Source organism: Lissotriton vulgaris, chromosome 7 (assembly GCF_964263255.1).
Source record: "Lissotriton vulgaris chromosome 7, aLisVul1.2, whole genome shotgun sequence".
Classification (NCBI taxonomy): domain Eukaryota; kingdom Metazoa; phylum Chordata; class Amphibia; order Caudata; family Salamandridae; genus Lissotriton; species Lissotriton vulgaris.
Genome location: NC_141695.1, coordinates 1497404219 through 1497423703, shown reverse-complemented (window position 1 = coordinate 1497423703; position 19485 = coordinate 1497404219). Strand labels below are relative to the sequence as shown.

Below are 19485 nucleotides of genomic sequence, written 5' to 3'. Positions count from 1 at the left end.
GCTGTCTCGAGATTGTTGCACCCTGGGGGCTGAAGTCCTCTCCCAGGGGGTTGGCGCAACGCAGACAAACTATCTCCAGCAGCAGCTGGGGCACTCCAGCGATAGCGGCAATGGGGATCCAGTACAGCAACACGGGCTCACCAACAGTGACAGCAGCAGGATTTTGACCCAAGGATAATTAGAGATCCAACGCTGTGGGGCGAGAGGCAGCGGTTTATGCGCGATCACCACGCCTCCCCCTCACTCGCGACAGCTGTCTCGAGAGTGTTGCCCCCTGGGAGCTGAAGTCCTCTCCCAGGGTGCTGGCGCCGCGCTGACAAACAAGCTCCAGCAGCAGCAGGGGCACTTCAGCAATAGTGGTAATGGGGAACCAGTACAGCAGCACGGGCTCACCAGCAGTGACAGCAGCAGGATTTTGACCCAACGATAATTAGAGAGCTGTCATTTGTATGGGAAATGACACTCACTTTTTTCCCCCAGTTTTAAATATAGTATTGTTTAAATCTAAAAATATACAAACCAGTAAGTTCAAATGAAGAAAGATAGAGTGAACAATCCTTTCCTTTGTGCATAGCTCTTTTGATGCATTTTGTTAATACTTGTCATCTCACTTTCGATTCATCGTGTACGTTTTGGCGCAGTGTCAGAAGGTGGGTACAGTTTTGCAGATGTGACTATGAAAGTACAGCAAACATGCTATTTTATTAGTACTTGGGTGACTGGTGTTTGTGGTCAAAGAGATTAACTGAAATCACGTTGCCTCCTCAAAAAATGTCAAGCCTCTAAAATGACATAGTTGTTGAGTGACTTGCCTTGTTGCGGTACACACCCTGCAACCATACATTAACGTACCAGTCCCCTGCTTCCTGTTCCCAAATTTAGTCAGAACTATAATAAAAGTCTGGAAGATTGCTTATTTATTTAATCATTATTTACTACACTTTTCCCCAAATCACTCTGCAAGGAATAGAAGAAATTAATTGACATGTTGGATATTAGAAACAGGGAGTCTGTACAAGGGAGCGTACCCCTGACCAGTTATGGATAAATAGTAAGTAACACCCGATAAGAATGAGATGGGCGTGCGAGAAAGGGAAATTGTATTTCATTTCATGTTTTATTTTTTGGGGTCACATTCATCTACTTCATTATCTTTTGTTGTCAACAAGAGGCAACATATTTCACCCTCACCATCCTTCTCCCCACGTCAGTCAACAGCAAAATAAATGCATTGTCAGTTTCCCAGCAGTCGGCCTTATGTATTTTGTAAAATGTTTAGTTGCATCCTCTTCCTGCCCCAATTAAAGCATTTGATTTTGCCTTCAGTCAGTCAATAAAACTTTATTCGGATCACAAGGTATCCATAAAAGTACAAGTACATAAAAAGAACATAAGAGGTTCACAAAACAGTTAAAAAAGAAGCATCGTGAATTCACAGAAATTACATACAGGTTCACCAATCATGCATAGTTAATCTAGCTCGAACAACTGTATGCAAAAAAGTGCCAGTGCGAAATATGAGTTCATCATTGTCCATAGATAGTATCATTTGATGTGCATTTTCCAAGCTGATAGGCTTTAATTTTTTTTAATACGGGGTTAAAAACCATTTAATATATTTCATATAAAATTTGCAGAAAAATAAAAAATGCAACGCAGATTGTCCACTCGAGCCATCACACGGACAGGGCAACAAATCAAGTTCTTTCTGGTGGCCGAGGGGAAAACAAAGAGCAAGTTTGATTGAGCCTGCCCTTAACCGGAATAATAAACCCTATACCCATTGGCTCATTGGAAGTGTCAAATAATGGGGCAAGGGCGAGGTTATGAAATCAAAGGTCCGATATGTTGAAACAATGATCTTAGAAGATTCCTTGTCTAGTCTTTCTTCATCGTAGAGTATGTATAGAGCATTTCTTATTTCATTTTTGTGTGGTAGATTATCAACAGTATTCTTGATAAAAACATTTCCACAATTAATGCTACAAAGAGTGTTATACACACCTGAGAGCCAGGGGATATTCATACTTTTATTGCAGTTCTGACAATCAGAAATAATATCTCTGGAAAGTGAAGCTGCCGGGTTCTTCCAAATAGAAAGCCAAAGCAAAGCCGGACGAGCCGGAATGAAATCCTCGATAAAATTCAAATTTAACTCCTTATGACAGACATATCGTGTGGTAGAGATAGGAACACAGAGCATCTTCCTAAGAAATCTATTTTCTTCCAATTGAATAGGTCCACTCTTGGCCACACCCCAATTTTGCCTTCATAAACTACTCTGATGACTTTGCAATTAAGTTAGAGCTTAAATTGATTTTTCACATCCATGTGGATATTGCTTAAAATCTCTATTCAACTGTATTGCCTTGATTTCTCAAAAAACGAATCGGTGCAATGTAAATTCTTGTTTATTGGTAATTCTTCGTTAAGTTTTCTGCATGCATTCCCCACCATGTTTTAAGATCCGTTCCAACTCCAGTAATTATTATGTAGAACCCAGTGGTCCTAGGGTGACCTCATGCTCACTCTTGTTTTCTTATCTTGAAGAGCCACAAAAGCTGCAGATAACTGTTGTGTAAGACCATTGTTATAACACCTCTGGAGGCTTGGTGGTGCGAGCAGAGTTTATCTGAGGTTTCCTGCATGCGTTATGTATATCAGTGGATAAAAACAAGCAGAAATGTAGTCAGTGGAATGCCTGAATTAATGTCAGCCCTAAGCCACATTCCAGTCCATCTTTGTTGCTCTTTGCTCACTGTGCCACTGTAGACCGGAAACAACCATTGGCAAATAAGCCTTGGTCCTGCACCTGTAGGAACAGTCCAATTTGCACTGTTAGGCCTCATTTCCTACAAACGGGGGCACAAGCAACCATGTACAGATGTCAGCCTTTTTTATATAAATCAGTGAGCTGCAGTTCAAGGCATGAGAAGCTAAGAAACCTGTTTGGGCATAACCGTACAATTGGGGCTTCTCACTGAGAAAAACAATATGGCTTTCACTGGACTTTTCATGTGTTGTCCATAATTTGCAGGTGTAAAGGTCAAATTAATCATCACCCAGTCTCTTTCACTCCCCCCCCGCCCTCTTCCCCAAATCTCCCCGACTCCACCTCATCCCTCATAATTTTCCCCATTTCCTTTTCCTTGTACCCCACAATCCATTTCTATGCCTCTCACATTCAACCACATAGCTTCTTTTTACCATCTACAGTAGCATGTTTTGTGCTGTTGGCCTTTTTTCACAGTTATGAGTAAAGGTAGGGGGGAATAGACAAGGTAATTCCTTCTCCTCTTGGTTCTCTTATCTGTCAATCATCTCCTGGAGATTTTCCTGCTTCTCTCATGTTTAACTGAATTTTGGAGTTCTGAGAGAAAGGTAGGTCCTGGAAATGCTTAAAAGAAAATATAAGAGAAGACCAGGCTAAGTTATACCGCTTTTATGACCTTGAATGGTGGATTTGTGTAAGCCCTATGTTTCACAGCTCTTATCTGTTCAAAGTTTATGCCAGCAAAGATTCTCAGTGATAACCTGTTGTGTGCTCAAAAGAGCTGTCAAAATGTGTAATGAGGAAACCTCTAAATCATATGCCTTCCATCGTGCTAGTCCATTGCATTGTTTGTTTCATAATTTTAAGACCCTTTAATTCTAAAATATCAATTTAAAACATCTTTTTTCCCAGCTGCTGTAATGTTTGTGATGATGTTCGTGAGGCCTACAGGCGAAAAGGCTGGGCTTTTAAAAACCCAGATACAATAGAGCAATGTAGAAGAGAAGGCTTCAGCCAGAAAATGCAAGAACAGAAAAATGAAGGCTGCAAAGTATATGGATTTCTTGAAGTTAACAAGGTAAATGATCTGTTCCGAATAAGAACCAACTTTGCCTCAGTAGTGAACCGAAATTGGCATATGTGTAGTTTTATGTTATACTGGGGAGTTGCAGACAAATTCATAAATGAAGGAAGGACATGCCATATTGTTTGACACACCAGATAAGAATTCATGTTGCTCCTGTATTGTCATTAAGGTTAGCATTCTTTTTCTTCAGATGTAACTGACATGTTCATGATGGTTAAGGACCATGTTGTCGGGTTACAAATTGGTAGTAATCCTGTAGCCGGAGTCTCAAATGGAGTCATCTGAAGATACTTTCTCCAAAATACCACTATTTTGTTCAGTGGACTAAAGTCAAGTGCTTCTCGCTAGCTATTGAAAGAGTGACCCTGCTTGCTCAAAATCATCAACCCTCAAAATTCATCTAATTAACACGGCTTACAATTTAAAATGCAGGAATTTCAGGAAATCAAATTATGGACCACTACTACTGCGTACAACAAGGAAAACAAACAACCTTCTACTCTTAACCCACAACACTTCTTTCTGGAACAACCTTATTCAAAGGGCAAGCTCTCAATTAAACTGTTTGGAAGAACTCGAAATAAATAAATAATAATTTTCTTGTCAGTTGTCTTGGGAAACAAACCCACAGCTAGAACTCCGTTTTCGGTACAAAAGTGGGTGGTGATGGACGGAGCATCTGAATCAATCAAACACTCACACCCAGTCAAAAGATTTGGGTTTAATCCATCACCGTTCTTTAGCCCACTCTGCCACCCCAGTTCAGACATGGCTATATGCAAATCAGTCTGACCCTGTGCCTCATGGGAACAGTCCAGCCCGAACTGCCAAGCCGGGCTGGACCCACAGCTAGGACTCCGTTTTCAGCATTATTGTCATGTTCACATGAATCTTACAAAAAGAAACTGTGAACTTTAAATTTAAATCACTGCTATTAGTTCATAGTAAAAAGTTGTATCTCATCACCTTGCCAGATGAAAAGTCTGTTCACCTATCTTCTCCAATGATTGATGTAGACCGAATTAACTGTGACTGAGAATGCTCCACTTCAAAGTTGGCAATACTAGGGGGAAATGTGTTCCCATGCTTGTCCCTTTACCTGTCCAAAGCAATTCATTCTGTAAAATAAATACTTGTTCAGTACCATGATCTGTGCATATTCCTTAATGATTTCAGCAGTAGTAAAAATATTGCTATTTTTCTAGGCATGTTTGTAAATTAAACTGGGTATGTTTGTGTTTTGGGTATTGCTTTTTGATATCTAATGCTACCAGTAGTGAAAGGCTGTGTTAAAGGCAACGCTTAATTTGTTTTTACATATAGGACTTTATTTCCTCCGCAAGATAATGGTAGTAGTTTGGAAGTGGTAAAGTAACAGAACCATTGCCAGATATTCTGCATCACAATTTGGAGTCGTTTATTATACTTATGGATTTTGTGTGATCTATTGATTGCAGGGATTGCAAGGACTTTAACAGGTTTATTTCCGAATTGCTCTCTACTTTTTACATTGCCAGCCCCCTTTTTTAGCCCCAGCAATTTAATTCATCAATTTCTTTACAGGCTTCAGGACAAATGGGTTATTTTATGTAAATTCATAAACCTTTCATCTTATAAAAAAGTATCTAACAGTGCCTGCTCCACTCCCCTAACAGGGAGTTTTATAGTACTAGTAGTGCCACTGCCTTGATCTTCACATACGCTCTGTTGATCTGTAGTGCGCTTCCTTCTTACAACGGTTTCATGGCCAACTGGGTCTAAAGGAGAATAAAACATACAGCACACAAACCAGAGATATTGAGTTAATTGCCAAAGTGTACATTTCAAAGGTGAATCTTGCAAGTTGAATTATGCTGCCCAGAACATATTTTGTACATTACTATACAGTAATAATGCAGTGCCTTTTGACTAGGCTTGTGTTGTACAGATTCCACATACATACATACAGGGTGGCATCCTGAACAATAATAATGGGGCATACAACACAAACTAAAATTCTGCGTAACTTTATAGGCTTCATCTGAACCCATTAAATCAGCAGAAATTACCTATGCTGGAGGATTGGTGAAACCAAGCCTTCAACTAACTCAAAATACTAGACTGCCTGTGCTAATGTGTCAGCGCTGCAAAGCGGGGGGGGGGGGGGTTGCACCTATCCATTTGTCCACATATCACAGTTCAGCTCCGCTCCATATCAAGTGGTCACAATGTGTAGAACCATAGACATTTTCAACGTTTGCCCCACAATCCTTTCATAGATTTTCAATGGAAATGCAGTAATCTTTGAGAATGGGGTCCAAAGGCTGAGTCAGCCATATTTATTTAGGAGAACCAAAATCAAAGAACATTGTACTGCAAATCTACCTTACCTTTTTGCTGCTAGACTGAATGATTCTCTTAATCAATTGCTCTCAACCCCCTTTTGCCCTGTATGTACTATTTCTCAGTGAGGAATAAGATGGACAATATGCTCAGAAAACAAGGGGCCAAAGCCCAATTTGCTTTTTACAGAAGCCTAAATGCTGTGATCAATTCTAGATGATGTTTTAATCTTACTGGTACAGGTGTTAGGCTTGAACTGCACCCAGGTGCATTGCCTCACATAGTAATTTTGAATGGACATTTTATAACAGTTATTCATAATCTAGAGTATTTCACAACTTAACCTGTTTGCAATGCATGTAAACAAGAAATAGCAAATCTTGGCCAGTAGGCACTGGTTTCCAGGATTTGCAGGAGTTGTGATTTCAAGAACATGGGCAGTAAAATGTCTGTTTGCTTTTCCCATTCTTCTCATCTCCATATGACGGTAAACTATTAGATCAAACAGTATTTTGATGCATGGATCTTCAGACTGTTAGGCCTTTCTCTGCCTAACAGCCCCCTCAAGCTTTTTTTAGCCCAGGAAACCTTTTTCGACATCCATCTTCATTTATAATATGTGCCATGGGGAGATTTAGTTTGTAGTGCTGCATTGGACAAGTGACCTGGGAGATGAACTCCCACAACACTTAAGGAGCTTGTTCACAAATGGAGGTAGGTTAAAGGGGCTTTTAAATTACAGTGTTCCTTACCAATGGAGTTCAAAAGCCTTAAATATGCTAGAGGGGTATAAGCAGGGGCTGTAAATAATGTTTTGGTAAACATTTCTCATTGTTTTTTGCAAATACAAACATACACATAATCAATTAACAGAACGTCATGGGCGATTGCCACCAACATAGGTCCAGTGCAGTGTGTCACCAGAAATACGACTATGCAACCAATTGTAGGCAATTACGCCACATGATTTATCATTATACATATTGCATCTGGTATAGAACAACGGTTAGTGGGCCCGTCAGTAATGACTGGACTCAGAAAGAAAATTTTTCGTGAATCCATACCCTCTCAAGAAAGGTGAATACATTTTTCAGGAAGTCTTGTCATTCTGTGGAAACATTGGGGTCTGCATGAATTCCTTTCAATCCCTCAAAACTTACAGGACCTTAGCGTTGCTCCTGACATGGAACAATATACTTTCTGCAGCTTTTGACTATTCACCAGGGCCCTTGATCCCATCTCGAATGGATGGGGTGATCCCACCCTTTATTTTATGCATCACAAGGGCCCGTGGCAGCAGCAGTGCAGTTGCAAATTTTTCTGGGTCCCAGGGCAAAACATTTTGGTGGGGCCCTCTAACCCAAAAATCCTTTTTGACCTGGGAAGGGTGAAAAGTTGACTGGCTCTGTCTTGATTCAAATCTGTGACATAGATATATCTACCTAGCACTTTAACTCAGTACCTATAACCTTTGCACACACAAAAAAGGTGTGCTTAGACACAATTGGACACTAGCATGAAGCACTATGTATATTATTTGCATGTTTTAATTTGTGGTTCCTGGAAAGTGGCCCAGTGATCATTGTCACATTAATATACAATTTACACTGAAGTGACATCACCCATGTACTCCCAAAACCAAAACTTCCTCCTCTCTGCCCTGTTCTCCCCAAATAATTCAATCTACCTTTGTGCCTGCATACCTGCCTGTGAACACTGAAATTGTTTTGCTATTGAATGATTGGCTTTGTAAATATTTGAACAGGAGGAGGAAAGCACAGACTACAGCACCATCCATACCATCGGGTGCATATATTGCAGAATAGTGTTTCATAGAAAGAGCCATCCCTCCACCTCTCCCTACAGGACCTCAGTGTTTGTAAAGAACCTCTAGTGCTGAGGCTGGAATCCCAGGGTAATGATTAGACCTAGTTATCTCCATTCTACTATGTTTTTTCCCATATGGGTTCAATTGAAGTGTCTGGCCCTATCTAGAGTAGGCCCAGCTGCACCACCCTCTTGTAATGATCCTGGACTACAGTAATGCCTTCCTGCAAATCGTCAACTTGCTCTTGAGAGGGGATTAATCTATCCTACTAGCAGCTTTTGTGTGTGACCTGTATAGAACTTGCTCGAAGTACGCTACCATTTGAGGACACTCCCATACCAAATGATGAAAGGTAGATCTGGGTACTCCACAGGTTTTTGAAATCCTAAATCCCAATAAATTGGTAAAAGATATTGAGCAGAAAACATCAGGGACAGACATTTATAACATTCATTAATAACAACTATGCAAAAATTGATATGCGTACAAAATAAGTAACATTATTTTAAGCATTTCAGTGAGAGTTGTGTCGAAGGAGGAAAGTCTGTGATTTTCGTAAAGTTTATGGATAATTAGTTCATTCATTTGATCTTTATTTCGACGTTTTTTCTGTCATAAAGGATTACAATAAAAAACAGTGTACATGAGCAAAAAAGTTTATGGATAACCTAATAAGGTTTAGAAGGAAAGCCACATTGTTTTTTTTAAGTGGAACTTTTAGCCAAACACTAGTAGGTTTGCAATTGGATGTTGTTTCTATAAGCAAGAGGAGGTCAACAAAGGAATTCTTACAACAAAGCCAAAGTCTGTTTCCAAAGTTCTGACAATTTCCAGATTAATCATTCGACAGTCCTCCACAATTCTTGCCACGTCCGGCTAATGGAAGATGTTTGCCACCATAGATGAGGGATACGAGAAGATGCCTTACATTCTGCATCTGCAGAACTGGGTGTTTTAGGACATTTGTATAGCTGTTTGCACGCTTGCCCACCTCAGCATGGGACAGACTTTTTATTTATTTTTATTTCAATACATTTCTGCTGAAGTATATCAAAAAGCAAACTGAATAAGAAAACATGACGCATGGCCGGATTCGTACATCTGAGTAGTGTAACATACTGATAGGCGTTAGGTGCATGTCAATTATATATCCTCGATGAAAAATTTGAGAGAATAGAGATAACTAAGAGGGGTATAACATGAGGAGACAGAGAAAGATGTAGAGAAAACGGGAAAGATGCTCAGAATGCATTTGTGTTCTAAATTTATTAGAAATGTGGGTAAGACACAAGAGAGATGCATACTAAGTTCCTATGAGAATGAAATGAGAAGGATAGGTCATGGTGGTTTTACTGTTTGTAGATATACTTCCAAACTGTTCCATAGGTACCTAGAGGAAGAAACAGTACATTTGTCATTATGCATTATATTGTCCAAAGTTCTCATGGAACAGACCCAGGCCCACCATTTGTGATGCAAAATATCTTTGTGATACTTCCAACCTGCGAGTATGGTTTTTACACAAGTCCAATAAATGAAAGTCTTGTTTGCTGAGGAGGGTAATGTGGAACACTTGTTGAGGGACCCAAAGTGAGGTAGTGTGGCTCACTGGTTAGAGGCGGCAGACCCGAGAGCAGAGGACGGCCCGGGACCAGGGTTCGATTCCCGGCGCGGCAGGTTTCTGGTCCAGGGTCAGCGGACTCGATAATTCTCTCGCCTCGGTGCCCACTCTGATCAGCGATCACACTCGGCAACTCTGGGCATTAGCTTGCCTCATCTTCACTAACGGCCCCACCAGACCGCCGGGGATGCCTGGTCTCACCCTGGAGATACCCATTAAGGGACCATCTCTCAGGGAAGCCAGGAAGGGTTTCGCAGCGGTCGAAGCGCCTTGGGACCCTACGGGTAAGTAGTGCGCTATATAAATGCCTATACACATACACACATACACAACGTGACCGTCACAAAATTAAGATTCAGGGTGGTATGGAAGATCGATTTAGGGTGCGCTCACAGTGGTCCTAGTAGGAACTAATGTATTTACAGTGGAAAATAAGGTGTTTAAAGTCTCTTACAGAGTCTTTACAGTGCCAACAAAGGTTTGAATCTATCGAATCTAATTTGTGTAATCCCGTGGCTGTCCAAAAAGTCCCACCTATCATCCAAATTTTTGACTGGGATATTAAGGGGGATATTTTATATCCAGTGATATTATCCCATTTTTAATCCACGTTGCCTGTGTTGGTGGAGAAATGTTAGATACACAAGCGTCTTGCCTCTTGTTTTGAATATGAGAGCTACTCGGATGAGTTCATTTCTCTAGGAGTTTGTTTATTGTGGATGTAATATGTCCTCAGCTATAAATGAAGATAGGGAATTGTGTACAATCAGAAGGATGTAATTTCCCAGTTTTCGAATAGCAGCATTACCTTTTAAGAAATATTAGAGTTCTGAATTGGGGTGATTGTATTTCTCAGAACTCGTGTCGAAAGAAAGCGGGGAATATGGGATACCCCGGCCTTTGAGGAGAACGCTCGAGTTTGCCCATAGCTCCCAAAACACAGGCTCAAGTATCATTGAGATATGAGGATTAAACCAATTTGGAGAGTGATCTGATTATATTTTTGTAAAATCCATATTGGAAGCATCTATCAAGGAAATATATTGCTGAGATGGTGTCCTTAAGGATCTAGTACGAGGGAGGAACATTCAGTTGCTTCATAGTGAGTTTGTCAAACGTAATGGATTAACCAAGCCTGTTTCCATATCAACCCATGGGGGCAGGGGGAGAGGAAGTTCTGGTTTTAACCAATTGATAGCTTGTTTGCAAGGAAAGCTGTTTGATAGTTATTAAAGTTGGGTATCCCTACACCTCGTGTAAACTTATTAACCTTAAGCTTGCTTAAAGATATCCGTTCCTTTATCCTTTCCTATGATGTTGGAGATAAAAGTATGAATGTTTTTATGTAAATTGCCGCGCAACTAAAGAGATAGTTTTCTGAGAATACAATTTATTTTGGTGGCAACCATCCTTTTAACAGTTTCAATGCAACCCCATCAAGTAATACATTTAGGGAACCATGCTTCCAAAATATTTAGTATTTTGAATAATATTATGTGAGATTGTTTCTGCTAAGTCTTTTTTAAATTCACTTCTTAAGTATTTTAGGCAAGAAGATTTCCATTCTAACTTGGAGTCTTGGGACTTATGTGGTGAACATAATGCATTAAGGGGACAATGTGCCATTGGCAATACTTATTCCAGCCTTTATAACCTTCCGTCAAGCAGGCTGCTCCTTCAAAGTCTTTATATTCCTAGATTGACTGGCGCTATGTCGGGAAAATTCTTCAGTAGTATCGCTTGCGGACATCTGTAAAGATGCAACATGGAGGACATGGCACACTTTACGGGAGCAGTATTGTTTAGATATCTAGAGAAAGATGGAGGATTGTGCCCTCTTGATTTATCAATATTAGTCCGGAATAATAGTCAATCCACTTTCTGGTGTTTTTCCGTGCTTTATTTTTATTTGGATTTTCATATGTGAAATGAGAAACTTTTTTGTTCCGGTACCACAGAGATTATACACCGTCCTCTCCGAGAAACACGAAGATTACTTCTATACACAACAAAGCTTTGCCTTGAAAAAGCCCACGGTCAAAGGACCACTAGGGCGAAACACGTGTCTGCTATCTTTCACTGGCCTGTTTCTCATTTCACGTATGAGGGCACAATCCTCCATCTTTCTCTATATCTAACTTCGCAATGGCTCTTGGGTGTAGCCATTTACGAGGAATGTGCCACTGTTAAATTTGGGCATTAGCACTTGTAGCACCAGAATTCCAGAAATTTCCACCCATACAGTTACCTATTGTTTAAATATCTAGTCCATAGAGAAATTCAGAGTAGACAAAGCAAATCTCTGGGGCCTAATTCAGTAAGGTAATTCCTCCTTTGCCTGTTTAATTCATGTACCGCGTGCTAGAATAAATTCAAAGCAAGTTCATCTTTGAAAGATTGGTGGAGAACAAAATGTGTTTACTCCTAACCACTATTCTCTGGCTTGGTTTTTTCATAGATTATCAAGTGACCATGTCTCCTTCTCTATAAAACGCTTCTTTTACACTTCTGCTGTGAACTTGAGAGATATGGAGGCCTCTCAGGAGAGTGGAGGCTTAGAACTCTGCATCTCATTGATTTCAGTGCTGTCCCACATAATGACTTAGATAAGTTGTGAACTAATATGTTAAATGTATAGGTTCTGTGTTTGTTTTATGTGGGATTCTCATGTACCATTCTAAGACAATAGCTAGAGGACTGTCCTTGTAAAAGAAAATGGAGTTATGAGGGTAGGTAAGAATGGAAATGACAGGTCTCACTGAAAGAAGGCACAAAAAAATAGGGCAACCGGATGAGGTGGCTGTCCTATTTAAAAAAAACAGATGGAATGGAGGTGAGTAAACCACTTATTTTTTTCTGTTCTTCCCTCACTAAATAGGGGGATTTGACAAAAAGAGACTTAAGTTTTCAACATCACTTGTTTTGACGTCCATATTTTCCCGAACTCTGCAAAAATGTTTTGTTAAACAAATCATGTGACTAAAATGTATTTCGAATGCCCTGGTTTGTGAGGCACCCCCTAAGAATCTCTGGATTGGCAAATGTTGTGTATCCTTCTGTTAGTTGTGTGGTCGACAAAACGGAGATCTCTGAGGTCTTGAGATTATAATTATTTTTCTTTTTCCATTAATTTGGATGGATATTGCACATCTCTTTTTTTTTTTGTAGTTTTATTAAATGGTCGAATGCACGTCAGTCCTATCTCTTGCACGGGTTGTATTGTCTTGCACATTAGGATGAACTATTTGTTTCTTAATTTGCTTTTATGCTTAACAGATGCTTTATTTTGACTCAGTATTATAAACTACGAGTATAATACTGATATTCCATTCTTGAATAAAAGGGAGAAACGATTTATGTTTCATAATGTGCGTAGGTAAAGTAATGTGCTCAAATTTTATGTGTCCTACAGGTAGCAGGAAATTTCCACTTTGCACCCGGGAAAAGCTTTCAGCAGGCCCATGTGCATGGTAAAGTATTAATTATGTTCCTAAAGTTACTTTTGTCTGCATGGCATGCTGCGTCAGCTATATTCACTCAACCCTGAAGAAAGCTTATTTTTTCTGCCCCCCCTTAATTCCATAACTGCTCATCCATACGTTGAAATGGAAAGTATAGGCACAGATTGTCATGTAGTCCATTTAAAGGCAAATGTTTGGCCTCATTGTCCACCCCCACCAAACCAAGCTATCTTTCTATGCATCCTTGTGTGCCTCTACCTTCGCTGAAAATGTTCCTTGTACTGGGACGTACTGAAATTGCAGTTGTCTCTTGAAGGGCCAGTTGTAAAGGGTTGATTGGGTGGTTATCTTCTGCTGTGTTTCTCTCACTTACCCTCTTTGCTTAACTTTGCAACCACACAACGTAACACTTATTTGGTTTCAATAGGTTGACATCAGGCAGGACTTAAGTCTCTTTATTTGATTCCTTAGAGAAGCATGCTAGGCTTTCAGAACTTTCAAAATCAAAACACACTTTGTATTTCCAGGTTACGGGGTGGTCTTTTTAGGCCTTAACTGCGGTGTTCTTGGCAACCACCTCAGCCACCTTATCCTGAAGAAATGTGACAAAAGTCGCAGAACCAGGCTGATTGTTTTATAATCCAGAATGCTGTTTTGGAGCAGACTGTGTAGCAATAACTGCAGAACGTATGTCTGAAATGAGCTGGTGATCTCTCACATGAACTCGATCAAGGGTATGTGGTCCTAAAGAGACCATCCTTTGGGAGTTTGCTTCCTGGGTCTCCTAGTAGAAAACTGGGTCTGGGCATAGGATGATGGGATTGCCATCATCTTCCATTCTGTCTCCTGATGTCCGTAGAATAGTTGCGTCCACACACACAGATGATAAAGTAGCCCATTCTTCAGTGAACACAGCATATGGCAATGTATATTGATGGGGGGGTATAAGTTCGTAAATAGTACACTGCAGGGAAGAATAAGAAAATGCAAGTTAGCATCAAGAATATTGATTTATTTAACAAATGCATTTGTGAAGTAAGCAAATAAAACGTGGCATAAATGGGCACAGTGCAACAGCACTTTATTAGGCATTAGTGATATGGCCATTTATGGGGGAAAGAGGTACGCTCAGCATAGCAGATCCAGCTGTGGTGATTGCACGGGTGCTAGACTGAATATAGCCTAGCAAAGGGCTTGGGTACATAATGGATGCACAGCTACCTGGGTATGGATGCGGTGCTGGAAAATTAGATTATAGAAAATGCAGTCCTCCCTCACATTTGTGAAATCCGAGAGAAAGCTGGTAACTTTACTCCTGTATGCTTGATGCCAGAGGCATGAACAGTGATACTAAATGTTGTTTTGTTGCGTTCTATGTATTTGTGAAGTGCATTCTCACTTGCGAGGCTATCCTGACACTGAGCAGGCTTGTGTGCCTAGCCTTGCCTATGGTAGGTTGGTTAATTGAAAAGCCAGGACTTCAGCTTCTTGCAGAATTCAGGAAGAGAGTAGGAGGCTCTGATGTGGAGTTGGAGATCATGCCGTGCTTTAGGAGCGATGCAAGAGCATGCCTGTCCTCGTGAACTAGTTCAGTGTATGCGCAGGAAGTGTGCTAGTAGGACTTCTGCAGAATGGAGGTCTGTGGGTAGATAGACAAGCAGCAAAGGGCACATTCTTCAATAACCTATAGTAGGAGCTGTTGCAGACACCGTACAGTAATTCAATACGAATAATCAAAGTAAGAGTAAAGTCAGTCTGTGGAGAAGGGCCAAGTAGCCTCAAATTGTCAAGAAATATATTTTATGTTTTCCTCATTTTCTTGCAAGCAGAACCAAAGATATGGATAACGCTGTAAGTTTGTGTACTCTAAGCTGTTAAAGCGGACATCATTTCCTGCAGGGCATCTTGTCATTAAATGACCTGCACTATAAAGGTCTACCTGAAACATGTGTGACATGAAAAAGGTATGTCTAAGGTTTGTTTAGAACCCACTAATGGATAAGGTCTACAGAAATAGGTGCAATTTACAGAAGCTAAAGTTGTGGCTCTAATTAAAAAAGAGCTGGTCATACTTTGTGATGCAGAATGTCACAGTGATCAGGAGAATGATAAACACATAAAATGCTGCATTAAGAATAAAGGAAATAACCTTTTACTGAAAGTGTTGCCCTCTTGTTTCACATCTGAGAGTCTGCTGCTACCCTTCCTAGTCCAGATTGTGAAACTAGGAGGTCATCTTGACTTTTGAGAAGAGGACTTTTTTTTTAGTTTGCGTGAGGAAAGTGTTAACTGCACGTTTCAATCATTTTTTGCAGGGTGATTCAGTTTGTGGTGCCTCAATATAAAAGTATCTTCACTCAATTGGAGTAGTGCCTGTTGTGAGGAGTGGATGGCAGTGAAGGAGCTGTAACATAATTTACGGTAGTTCCTAAAAAACTGAAAAGTACATTCAGAATAACTTCAAGAGCAGCCCCTTTTCAAGTTTTTCACCATTGTTTTGGCTAAATTTAAATGGCCTAATTCTTCCAGTGATGCGAGTGGAGCAGAAATCCATCAGCAAAAATCAAAACCAAGTTCAAGATCAAAGCACAGAAAATGTCAAACAAAGGAATGTATAAAAGTGGAACACTTGTTGCCATAAGCCATGAAAAATATGGAATTGGGGGAAATTCTGAAACATTGTATTGAGCAATTCAGTGAATGTCAGTGGGACCGTTCATCAGCATTTAAGGTTCTAGGAATCCAAAGTTCAGAAAATGGAACAGGAGCTGAAGCAAAATTAGACTAATGTACGCAAGCGGTCTTAAGCAAGGAGGCTGGCCCTTCAGAATAGTTACTTTCGTACTTTATTATTTTTTAAAGAGTTCAATCTCATCTAGCACAGCCTTCCGCAAAATGTGGTCCGAAGAATGCTCTGCAAGGTTAGATATGATGACTGGTAGCTTTTGTCAAATATTTATGGAGCCAAAAATGCTCTAAGTAGGAAGGAGCGTGGCATGAGACCAGGAAGGGCGAGTGTCCTGAATAATTATGTCTTGCTTCCAGTTGTACATGTTTTTCTTGTTTCTCCTCTGCATTTGAGTATTTGTGGAAAACAATGCTTTTTCTATAAGGAAATCTCCCTGCACCCTGCTCGTAAAGCAGTAACCAGCCAGAAGCGCAGCGCACTGATTTACCTATATCCAGTGAACACTGTGCCATGAAATGACTTCTTCTACAATAACACCACTGGGTTGGGCTGCCAACAGCAAGGCAAAGCCTCTACGAACTAAATAACAAAATAACTGCCAGTACTGTACAATGGTTTCTTTTCTTAATAACTGTACACTAAATGACACAAAACAAAAAGTGACATCGACTCCTTTTTCTGTCTGAATTCATCAAAAGGAAATTATATTTATTCAAGTATCATGTTTTTCTTGTTCAATTTTTTGTATTTTTCATTTTTCACAAAATTGCACCATTAAGAACACCATAAATCTACAAATTCAAAACAGTCAATACATTTGCATACACTCCAAAGTCCGGATTTTTCGCACCTTCAATCATACCCACTCAACACATTCACCACATACATACAACAACCAATATATTTACAATAGTCAGATTTTTTTAAAACAAATCTTATTACAAAGCCATAGAACAATAATAAATCCAACACAATTTGATTTTCAAAAATATTTTTGGTGTTTCAAGTTATTCACTCTTATGGCTGTAGAAAGACTGGTGAAAAATGAAAAATTAAGAAACCATTGTACAGTACTGGCAGTTATTTTGTTATTTAGTATGAAATGGCTTCTTGACACTGTGTATTCTTTTTCCCTTTCCCTTTTGGGGGCGAGGGGACACCTCAGTACATTTTCCTCCTTTTTCCAGGCAGTAGAGCACAAGGAAGCTTTGTACAGATCATGGGCAGAAAAGCAGGGCCTGCAGGATGCCTTCTACACCCCGATGCTCCGCTTTGAGCATAAAGCACTTTTGTTTCAGGAAGCAAGATGGCACTCGTTGGTTCCTGATAGGTCAGACGTTCAAACCGGAGTCTATCTAGCGCCGCCACTATACTGGGATAACATCCGAAACTGAAGACAGTTCAATGATGGAAAAGTAATTATCTCAGAGTGAATGTGTTGGGTCGTCAAATGGCATCATCACGTTTTTCCTGATCAGCTCCTCTCGCTGAGAACAGTTGTTTCTACTGCAGGAGTTCAACTTTTTTCCGCCTGCCGTGGGGTATTCAGGGCTAAAAGAAGCCAATCAGCGGGTTATTCTGAAAGGGAGTCCTTTCTTAAGGTAGTCGTAAGCAAACTCCACTTCATAGGGCCATGTAGCTCTCAGGATCCGGTTACATTAAAGTGGGCCTTATTCCCACTTTTCCTAGTTTTCGTTGTACTACTTGCTTGTTTTAATTACAACCTATGAAAGATCCAGTGCTGGAGATTAAAAAAGATACCTGACTGTAACTACAGTAATCAAGATGATGTATTTGTCATAGATGTACTTTCCTTCTACATTCTGCTAGGCAGGAGCGGAGTTGCAAGTCTCTGCACCTCATTGGCCTGAGGAATGAGGTGGAAAGGCTAACACTTCTGTATTACATGTTTGTGCAGTAATGCTGTTACCTAGAACAGTGTACCGGGGTGCCAGTCTGACAGTAGAGAATACATCAAAGAATCTAAATCTGTAAAAAAAAAAAACCAATGCCAGTACCTGGGAACTCTACTACAGGTAAGTAATCTTTTCATCTCTGGCACTTGGGGGGACTGCATATGTGGGCCACTTTTAGAATAAGAATACCTCTCAACTTTCTGAATACTGATTGTGAGCGGGCGAGGTCTAACACTCCGAGGGAGCACCCTTCTTAGAGACTTTTCCAAACTTGATCTTTCTACATCTCACCCTTTTCTCTTTATTTTCAAAACTTCTGCTAGCATTCGTTTTTTCATTCCATTTCTTTTTCTGTAACTTTTCTCCAACGTGTTATGGCTTAGGGTACCGTTAGTGGCACCACTATGGCACAGGTGTACAGTACACTCACGTTTGCCCACAATGATCCTTTATCAGATCTAAGCAGTAGCAACAATTCCTTGTATAAATTGTTAGTTCAAAATCGTCGAACTTATTTGAAAGATTCATTTTTAAAAATGAGTGTGTTTTTGAAACTGGCCACTAGAGGGTGCTCGTCGCAAAGCTTGGAGAAGTCTCATCAGTATTACTGATCAGTCCTAGAATAGGGCGAGGAAGGTGTGTGTGATACTACCTCCCCTCTACCGGCAACTATTTTGTCCATCTCCAGTCCATTGTCGCCGGTGAAATGTTTGCCCTCGTCTGTTGTCATGTAAAGGACTCGGGTTCCCCTTAGTTGGACAAATGCATTTCTAAATAAAGAAGTACCGTTGCAAGCCGAGATCGTCTTGTAGAACGCATTGTTCCTTTTATTTGTGAACATTTTCCTTTTACAACAAACTGGAAGTGCTTCCTTTGTCTTCGGTTTGTGCGTACATGGCATGCAAACAAGTCCCAGTACTGACGTGACTCTAAAATGCAAAGTAAATGGAAACCTTAATGCAAATGTTGCTGCCTCAGTGTGACCCTGATGGCGTTTATCCGGTTGTTGGTAAGATGACTGCATTATAAATTACAGCCTTTGCCAGAGGCCTCCAGTTGCCACCGCTTGGTCTTGTGAAGAGTTTGGGAGTTGTTGCCACTTGACCTTACAGGAACAGATGTGTGTGTGTGGCTGGGGTGTTTCACATTTCCTATTTGCTTAATTGTCTGTAAGGGCAGTCAGCGGTGGTTTATTTTTTCCTTTAAGGGGACCAAACATCCCATTGTTTGTACTTGCTCACAACGAGAGTACTTTCAACCCTCATCTTCGCCTAATGATGGTATGAATTTTCTGCACTCGTTGCCAAACCACAGACCTGGCAGCTTCAGATTTTGTAATTGATCAGTGGTTTACAGCTGAAATCACAGCCACAGTCCTTAATAAATATATTACAGCTTTGCAATTTGGAAGGAACACCCTAAACATGCCCTTCCAAAGTATGAACCGGTAATCCTTTCTAAACCTATTCTGCCATTCAGAAAAGATTTTCTCAAGCACAAAATTGGTTCAGAAGAAAAAGCGATTTAGTGGTCTCTAAACCTGTAATTTAGCGATTCACTGCTACCTCTAAATCACTTAGAACTTTTGGCCCAATGTTTGTTGTTCTACAGGGGCAATGTTTTTTTAGGTCTCACACCTGGCGACGCAGCGCGAAGCGCTGTAGCCAGTGAGACCTATTGTCGTCGACTATGCTTTCAAAGGCGACAGGATGGGCACGCGCAGGCCAAACTGGATATGTGGACACGCGCGTGAACACACGTGTACAGTCCAGCGATGTTCCCATCTCC

General features: G+C 40.4%; 1 protein-coding gene across 1 annotated transcript in view; it reads left to right on the top strand.

The window, feature by feature from the left end:
- ERGIC3 (ERGIC and golgi 3) overlaps nt 1–19485 on the top strand; it is a 334632-nt gene that overhangs the window by 113948 nt on the left and 201199 nt on the right. Inside the window, exons 6-7 of the mRNA XM_086932316.1 lie at nt 3686–3851; nt 13044–13101. Coding sequence (XP_086788442.1) covers nt 3686–3851; nt 13044–13101 — 224 coding nt within the window. The remainder of the gene's footprint in view (nt 1–3685; nt 3852–13043; nt 13102–19485) is intronic.